Source organism: Hippopotamus amphibius, chromosome 7 (genome assembly GCF_030028045.1).
Source record: "Hippopotamus amphibius kiboko isolate mHipAmp2 chromosome 7, mHipAmp2.hap2, whole genome shotgun sequence".
Taxonomy (NCBI): Eukaryota; Metazoa; Chordata; class Mammalia; order Artiodactyla; family Hippopotamidae; genus Hippopotamus; species Hippopotamus amphibius.
This window is the reverse complement of record NC_080192.1, coordinates 33406653-33416546: the sequence shown is the minus strand read 5'-3', so window position 1 is coordinate 33416546 and position 9894 is coordinate 33406653. Positions and strand designations below refer to the sequence as shown.

General features: G+C 33.7%; 1 protein-coding gene across 2 annotated transcripts in view; it reads right to left on the bottom strand.

Annotated features, from left to right (window-relative positions):
• Positions 1-504: 504 nt before the first annotated feature.
• Positions 505-9894, bottom strand: part of MGAT4C (MGAT4 family member C) — a 273940-nt gene continuing 264550 nt past the window's right edge. The window contains exons 4-6 of one of the 2 annotated variants that reach the window (XM_057742029.1): positions 6900-7047; positions 2167-2456; positions 505-1821 (exon numbers count right to left, since the gene is read on the bottom strand). In XM_057742029.1, coding sequence (XP_057598012.1) covers positions 1315-1821; positions 2167-2456; positions 6900-7047 — 945 coding nt within the window. In that variant the 3' untranslated portion in view covers positions 505-1314. Of the gene's footprint in view, positions 2457-6899; positions 7048-9894 lie in introns of both variants that reach the window. The other variant, XM_057742028.1, reaches the window with a different exon arrangement.

The following is a 9894-nucleotide window of genomic DNA, read 5'->3' as shown; positions in this document are numbered from 1 at the left end:
AAAAGCAATGGTGTCCTGAATTGCTTTAATGGACCCATGGTGTAGACACTATTGCCAAGTCCCTCACAGTAAAATTTAGACAAGTTTGCTTACCATTTGGGTGCATATACCACAAGAGCATCATTTAGCACACTGAGGATTTTTTTTTATAGAATGATAACATGACAACAGAAGAATTATACAAGTTATTTCCAGATAGAATAACATTATCTGAGACTCATGTACCAGAGAACTGAAAGTGTTAATTATGTGAAAACCAACCTCTACATAAGAGAAGGAACATTGTCTGGATATCAGAACATCTGATCTCTCATTCTGGCTTTGCTATGAACTAGCTCTGAGTGTAGAAAAAGTGACTGCTTTCTGTTTCTTACTTTTCTCCTTCATAAGATGTCCAATTGAACTCCAAAAAAGTATATGATAAATCATGATGATTTCAATCATATGAATTTTAATACAAACATATAAAACCAATTTCAAAAATTTTCTGCATATACTGAAAATGTTCATTAAGAAGGGACTAACTACAAGCCTTCTCTAATTTCTTCTATTAAATGCAGGTACCCAATGGAACCTGAAAATATTGAGCATAACTACTCTTTTTTGCAAAAGGGAAACTGGAAAAAGACTGTTTCCCACAGAATATTTATTGACAATAGGTGTTTTAAGTTTTTATACGTTGAACAATGTCCCCTTTATATAAATAATCAGGGGAAGAATTTTTTAAGTCTGTTTTTTTTTTTTTTACTTCCAATCACCCCACCTACACACAAAATTCTGTTGTAAAGACATCACTTCTATGAGGAGGTATTCATTGCAGATGTACAGAAGTCTGTGTAAACCTAAGTTTACAAGAAAAAAAAACAACAACAGATTATCACTCTAATCAACTGCATAGTCTCAGAGATGCTTAATAAAAGTTCTAGGATGATATAATGAAATCACTTCTTGACTAAGTGCGTAAAGTGGCAACTATTTTTCAGGATTCGCCATCCAACAAACTACATTTTCTCACTTTAAATCCTTTGTGTCACCTTTTTGACATTCAGATGAAATTTTGAAAATAACATGATACATTAAAATATAAACAAAAGTAGCATTAACTATGAACTGATACTGAACTTCAAAAGTTAAAATAAATGTGTGTTAGAGTAAAAGTATGCTGACAATGTGTAAATCAAAACTGCCAAAATGACATTTTAAATATCCAATCCATTGCTTTCCCTCCAAAGGAAAAAGGGAGCAAAAAAGGAAAGTAGCAAAAAAGGAAACAGGAAGACCTGCTTCAGTAACTGGACATATTGGTTTAATTGGCTAAGAAGTCCAAATGCTGATACTCCTAATAATTAGCCATTCCTTTTGTGTTTTGGTAACGTATATCCTCATACAATGTATATCAAATGGAATTTTTTGATTTACATCAGATACTTCAAAGTTTCCATTTTTGAATTCCCCTAGTCTTATGTATGTAATACATTGTCTATTCTGTTTAAAATATCTAATATCTCCCCCAACATCTAGGGCTCCATGATGCAAAATGTCATTTTGTCGATCTTCTGTTCCAGTATTCACTTTAAGTCTTTTGATTACAATTGGATTTTCAAATATAATCACAAAGACATCTCCTGTTGAAGGTGATTTCCCCCAAAAGTATTCATCAACACTACTATAAGCCTTGCTTGCATCATAATTTTCAAAAACACTCATGTTGGTGTATAGACTTGCAGGAGGGTTATCTGGGATGTCAAATGGCTCCTCTTCAAAATCATCATCCTTCAGCTTATTTTCAGTTCCTTTATATGATGAATAATAACCCATGTGCTGAAAGAGAGATGGTTTAAAACGAATCACATTTTTCTGAGCCAACAGACCCCGGAAATGAGTCAATAGCCAATCACAAGGCATTTCTTGATAAAACATTAATAAAAAACGTGCCAAACGTGGGAGATCATGAGAATGATAAACTTTTCCAATATAGCCAAGCTTAGAGAACTCAAGGGTTACCCAGTAAGTTCCTTCTAAGGATACAATGACTTTCTTGATGGCAGTAAAGAAATTTTTTGAACAGCGAACATCATCTTCAAGCATTACATAATAGTCTGAAATATTGGCACAAAAATTAAGCAGAAAAGCATAATCTACATTTTGCTTGGAACGAAATCTCACTCTGTCTTCTGGATCATTGTAATTTCTTTTAAGGCCGCTCAGGATTGGGTAATATTCCTCTGGAGCATGTATAACCATTAATCTTCCTGCAATAATATGGTGGGCAAATTTCTGTGTAATATCCTGTAACATGACCTCACGCCAGGATGAATTAAAGTCAGCTAGATGAACCACCACTGAAATTTCCTTCAACTCTTCGTAGCTGGATTGCTCAAAAATTGACTTGATTGTCTCAAGTAAATAGTTTCCTTTTTTTCGTCTCACTGATGAGAGTCCAATTGTAAGAAACCCTGAACAAAAGAATTCAGAAGGAAGACAAATTAAATGTGAAATTGGGTTTTGAATAAAAGAAAAAAAGCAGAAAAGTTCTTTTCCCCTTAGGGCTGCTACTCTATTAAGTAAATCTAAGTGAATGATTATATATAGAACATTTTGAGATTAAAGAATTATGCTAAACATATAAAGGCTACAGTACTTTGTATATAATTGATATTTCCTACGGAAAAACTACCTCTTGAGAACAATGATGTATGAGGTCTATTGCTGTAAATATTTGTTTATGAAATAAAATATATGGTTTAAAGTGTTCTGCAGCTTAATGTTCTCTTATATGCCCATTAGACAAGATAGATATTTAAATAACATTCAAACTGTTTAAAAAAACAAAACAAAAAACCTACAAGAGGAGAAGGGAATTCGTCCAGTTAAGAATGACAAACTAGTTTCAAATGATGAAAAAGAAAATTAAGGGTCACTCATACTTTTAATTATCCTTAAGTTTTTCATAGAAAACATGCTATATATTTTCATCTTTCTTTAATCACTGTCATTAACTTGTACCAGAATAATTCATTACTGGACTTTACAATTTTATTTTGAAATGTATCTAGTATGCTAATTAGAATGAAAACAATATCATAAGCTATTTTGGGGAAACTACATTATTGCTTAAACATATGATATATTGTTCTAAGACATGATTATTACTGATTTCTTTACTGTAAAACACATTTTATAGTAATTTTGTCTGGTACAATTTTTATTCATATGTTTAAAACCTAAAATTAGAAATTAGATATTTTTAGAGAATAAGATAAAACTCTGTGAAATGGCAGTTCACCTCTGAGAAGTGTCAGACGTCTTCTAATTAAAATATTTTCACTTTTTAAAGCTCTCATTCTCACCATGATTCAGAACAAAATAAAATTTCAAAACACCATTTGGAAAATAGGGAAATGTTTATATTCACTGAGATCACTGTTTCAAGACAGACACCTAACATGATTTTATTTGTGCAATACTGAAAAAGCACCTCCTAAGAAAAATCTTTTTTACTAGTCTATTAGAGAGGTAGAAATTTACATGTTTTGTTGACAAACCTGGGCTTACAATCCTGACTTCCATTGATAAACTAATGTTATCTGTTACCATTAAACTCAAGCCACCAGCCATCATTAATACTCAATACCAGCCAATACTTGCAGAACACTTTCTATGTAAAAGGCAGGAGTCTGAGTATTCTACCTGTGATATGCATCCTGAATATTCCAAACAGTCTTTTGAGATAGCTTTGCGCTTATCAACATTCCTGTTTTATAGATAAACTAAGTCACAGTGAGATGAGGAAACTTATCTCAAGGTGTAATACCTAGAAAGTAGTGTGGTGCCAATATTGGAACTGTCCTGCTCTTACCCTCCGTTTTACATTACCTCTTTGGTATAAAGCAGTTGGTATATGTGTCAATAAACATTTGTGAACTTAGCACAGAAAGAAATTAGTAATGTGTGAACAAAGGTGGTGCAACAGATGGACATTTTAAAAAATAGTGGCAGTCTTTGCAGTTAGGAAGTTTAAGAGCAGTAGACATTTGAAATGGAAGAAAGAAAGATCTAAAGAAAGCTGAATTGTTATAATTTCCTCAACCTGGTGACCACAAACTCACCTGCATAAACAGTTTTTAATAGGGAATTCAATTTTTGTGGTCTCCCCACAATCTACTAAGAAGTTAGTGATATCACTGTGTATCACTGATCCTAAAATATATTTTTCACACAGAAATATTTTAAAATCAGGTTGTATATCACAACTGATGGCATCTTACCACTTAAAACTGATGATGCTTGTACTTCCTTAGTGGTGCATCAATTAGATCATGATACTTTCTATAATCTATAATATCTTGAAATCCATGAAATGTAGTGTGCTACTTCTTGGATCCAAAGTGCCTGTAGTAGATTGAATAGTTTCCTCCAAAACTTCATGTCTACCTGGAACTTCAGACTGTGACCTTATTTGGAAATAGTCTTTGAAGATATAATTATTTAAGGATCTCAAGATGAAATCATATTAGATTTAGATTGGGCCCTAAATTCAATGACTAGTGTCCTTATAAGGACAGGAGAGAACACAGAGAGACAGAGAGACAAAGGGAAGAAGGCCACGTGAGGACAGTGGCAGTGACTGCAGTTTTGCTGCCACAAACCAAGGAATCCCAAGGGTGACCAGAAACTGGAAGAGGCAAGGAAAGATTCTCCCCTAGATCAAGTGTGGTGCTGCCAGCACACTGGTTTCAGACTTCTGGCTTCCAGAAACATGAGAGAATAAACTTCTGTTGTTTTAAACCATCTAGTTTGTGATATTTATTATGGTATCTTAGGAAACGAACACAATGACTTTCACTACTTCAAACTGGTGGCACGTCATAAAAACCAAACCAGTCTTTGAAAATGGATCGCTATGGGTGACCTGAGAAAAATGAAGCCACTTAACCTAACTTATGCTTTTGACTGTTCTGTTTCTGGAGAGGAAAGCCTTTACGAATTATTCTCAGTTCTTGAGGGGTGCAGAGCACTTGTTTTAAGAGATGTGACAGAAAAAAATATATGATCTCTAGGAAAAGTTGACCTGGTTCAGATCTAAAAATGAGATTTGGAATAAAACGCGAAGACTCTGACAGTGAATCCATTCACTCAAAGCAGAGTCCTATCGCGAAAACCCAAGTTAGTGAAAAGTGTTTGATGCAGTTTGCTTGGGATTTTCGTTTTTAATGATGTGGTGGATTCCAGTTTTTTCTAATCCATTCAAATATACATGAGCTTAAATCTGTGCTACTGACACATGTGAAGGAGTAGCCATTGTTTAGGCACTTCCTGGTGGGTAGCTAGGAACCTTCCCCCTTTGCTTATCCAGAATGCAGCACCTCAGCACACAAATGATTTTATTATTATTTTGTTGTCTTTACTTTCACCTGCAGCGTTTGGAGTTTAGAACCAGTGTTAAGGGGTGTAGTAAAAATAAATAATGGCCTAAGACCAATTATCATAGATAATGTCCAGATAAAATTCTGGACATGAGATTGCTTGCAATCTAATTGTGCTTGAGGTTGAGAAGTAATGTCTTTACTGTAGAAAATCTCATGTAAGTTAGTTTGTTCACTATGGTTCAAAATTGAGGATGAAGTTAACTAACTAGCATTTCACCAGCTTTCCCTTGCCCTTGGAGGAAAAAAGTTGTTCTCAACCTGATCTCTGTTAAGAAAAATCCCACATTAAAAAATTTGGTCGTTAAGATACACATGATATGATGGCATCACACAGTCTCTTTGAAATTGTAACCCAGTGAAACACATTTCTCGTGGTAGGTTGGACAGTAATATAGTGTTAAGAGGGTCAGAAGCTGCTGGTTTCTACTCTTTGTTTTCAGTGCCCTTGGGTTTTGTTTTTTCTTTTTTGCAACCCTAAGAAAGGGGCATCAGCTTTGGAAAGTGTGGCCTGTGAAACGGTGGAAGGCAGCGATGCAGCGGTAAAGAGAGCCTCCACTTGACGCCTGAAATCCAGCCCACAATTGCTCCAACCACAGCAATAGTGCAAGTCACCCTCACCAGCACTTGCACACAGCAGGGAATTCAGGTTTTCACCAACTGATAGCATTGTGTGTATAAGGAGCTTCAACCCTAGAGACAGCTGTGGGACTCTATATCCATTCTAACCTGTGTCTTCTTACGGCTCCATGTCTATAAAATATTCTGTAATTTTGATACATGCTGTATTTTCTTTCAGTGACTAAGTTTAATAGGCCTGGGTTTTGGTCGGCAAGCTGGCCATACTGCCATTGTACCCCTCCTTCAGTATGGTTTAGAGTGTAGCTCAGTCATTAGACTTTCATTGTCCAGTCACTCAATATACATTTTCACTGTTCAAAAGTTGTTATTGCTGTTCAGGAATCTTCATGAACCTGAAGATAATTTGTGAAATTGAATGCAAATGTACTGTCATTCACAGTGTTTACATATTTAAAAAAAATACCAGGAATCTTCACTTTTTCTACCTTGATATAGCATTGGGCTATCATGTTAACAACATTGAAACACATCAATTTATTAAAAAATACTTTTATAAGAAAAAAAAGAAAATGTACCACTATGGGGATAATTATTTTTAAAAGCTACCTTTAAAAATTTAAAGTCAATTGATTTTTCCTAGTCTCTCTACATGGTACTATAGCAAATTGTTAAAAAGTTCATGTCACAATTAGGCATTAAATTTTTTTTGTTATTAATGGAATTGGATAGGTGAATAACTGCAATTTGTGAAGAAACATTGAAATATTTCCCAAAGAGTATTTATGTTAGGAAAGCCCATAAACTTTTATTGTTATACAAATGAAACAAGTTATCATTTTTTTAAACAAAATATTTTATTATTTGTGATTTTAAAAGTATAAGGATACTTACGTTTCCTTTGTAAAGGCATGACAGCTAGGTAGCGATAGGTGACATTGATGGCTCCTGAGAAATTAGATAAATCTTTGAAAGTATGCACATAGCGCTCTGGATTCAGCTGATGTGTAGATGTTTCCCTTACAAGTTGTTTGTCTCCTTCCTGAATGCCAAGAAGAAGGCAGAAAAAACAAATAAATAATAGATGGTCATGAATTAAACAAACTTTCTCCTTTCACAATAAATATATGGGTCTGATATATAATATGGATATTATATAAATCTCAATTACTGGCACCACAAGCTGCAGATAATTATCTTTCACCTGAATTCCTACCTAGAGTCTCTGTTCCAGTTTCTGTTCACCACATCCCATACCATGTAAGCATTTCTTACTATGCTTACAATTGTTTTCCTACAGCATACATTAATAGTGGCATTCTCTTGACAAAAAAAAAAAAAAAATCTCTATTTGAAAACTCCCACTGCTTTCATGCTAAAATTTGAATTCTTTACAATAATTCAAAGATCTTAAAACTTGACAATAATCTTTTTTACAGTTTCATGTAAAGTTAATTCTCACCAGATTCCCCATATTTGAGTCATATTAAGCTATTTACTCTTCTTCAAGCCCTGTCAAATAAAAGACTACACATTATTTCTATGATTTTGAAATATTAGTAATGATTAGGAGGATGCAGCGGTAAACATAATAGTTGGGGTTTGGATAACTTATTAATCAAGAAGTTTTTAGTTAGTCACTGATATGGCCACTATAATTGAAAGCTGTTGAGAATGGACAGCCATGGTCCTTGTAACACGGTAGTATTTTTTTTTTCAAATGTCTTCAAGATATCTCAGTTAGGATACATTTGTACCAAGTCCTTAAGGAAGTGCCTTCAGACCTTGTACTAGTCATTTCCATAATGTTTGCTTGTTGCTTATGGGTGTAGAGGGGGAGGGGAGTATTTTGATGGAGGTGAAGTTTGGTCCTTTTTTATTTGAGACGCTTGTTATCAATCCAATAATGGAAATATGTCATTCAATTTCAGGATGGTTTATATTCAAGAAAACATTCATATTCAGCTTAAAAAATATCCTGTTGACCATTAATTGCTTCCTTTTATCTCCCTATGACATAAGTTCAGATGTAGATTTTAATTATATAATCACCATTTGATCAAGCCTCCATTGGTTATATATTACTAGCAAAATGATGACTTGCTTGGCTTTTGTATATGGTTTACTACCACTGGTAGAATATGTTTGAGGGCAATCTAATTAGAAAGAAATGTTTCTTTTTTGGCAAAGTGTCTATGGTACTGTGTGAGTTATGTGGATATTTCTACTATTCAGTATAGGAATGGCAGGTCAGGCAGGGGCATGCCATTAAGACTACAGAGAATGTGAATGCATTAAATAAATTTTGTCCTCATATTATTTGGCTGTGGTCAATAAAACCTTAATCGATTAAACATTTTTCTAAAATATTAGAAAGGATTCAAATACAAATTTTACCTCAATTGGAACATGCACTACTTTGTGTCAAATTCAAATATCAATGGAAAATGTGACTACCACAAACTTTTAAATCTATGGCCAGGCTGAAATTGTTAGAATAAAAATTGAGAGTAGTGAACCCTGACTGGGAAGAGCTTTCAATCTCGTCCTTGATAAATGAAGATTCATTCTGAACATCTTTTCTGTATATTCAATTATGTTTATGAACCTATTATTTGCTCTTTAATACTGTATTTTTATATTTTATATTGCCTCAATAATTTAGACCAAGAAAAGATGCTTTAGTCTGATTTATAATGTATTTGCCATCTGTAAAGTTACAGAGTTTTAAAATACATGAAATTAAACTTTGGAGGCTAGTTTTCTTATAAATGTACTAATTGAATATCCATTGAACTCTGATTATTTTAAATTCAGTACACATAAATATTTTCATCTTTATATTTCTGAAAACCTAAAAAATATCACAAAAGTTTTAAAATGAACAAATTTAGGATTTCCAAAAGTTAACCAGAGACTCAGTTCTGCATCAGCTACTTTAATAACAATGTAATGGTGTCCACAGTCAATAAGGTCTATAAGAAATATCTGTAAAAATCAACAACACTGAATTCACTTTACCATTCTGCTCTTATGTGATATCACATTCTAAAGGAGATGCAGGATACTGAATATGTCTTTAAGAATTCTATCTTGAACATGTAAAATTCCAGACTTTTTATGTGATAAGATAGAGTACATTCATCCTGATTGAAGGACATAACAGAATATAAAATGAAATGAAACATATGAAAGCACTTTATTAAATTCTCAAGAACAGATTTCTTTACACTTTCAGCATAAATAAATAATGCAACTTTCACCTGAGTCAGTCTTGTTGGCTGCTTTCCAGAAGCATCTTACCTGAACAGCTAGGCTCTCCCTGGATACCTTCTTTCTGTAGCTACTATGCTGTAGTGTATTTCTCAGTAATAAGACAAAGCTTTATGACAATCATTTTCTGGATGGGAATGCAATTCAATGGACTAGCTACAGACTAAATATATACCCTAGTGGCTACTTTGAAGATGCTCACAGCCGAGAGGCTAAGTTGATTGGGCATGCAGTGTCTCTTCTACTTAGTCTGCCTTGTAATGCGATTTGTCTCTTACACTGAACTTGACTTTCTTTCCCATTGAAAGGCACATATGCTTCTAACATGTAAGCAATACTTTAAACTGTTATATGCCCAGGATTTGGGGGCCACTGATAGACTTTCTAACAAAAAGAGTAGAATGGATGTGCTGAATAATTCCAGAGACCTTACTACTGTAATTGTTTATCTGATTTCTCTGAATTATAACTATTCTTTCCCCCCGATTTAAGAAAAACAGAAAAAGAACAACCTGCTAATGTCTCTACTTAGAAAATTGCATGTGTTGTGATATTTTGGAGTCAAGAAAGAAAATCAAGTCAGATAATTTTATGCAAAATGAAATAAACGCAGATA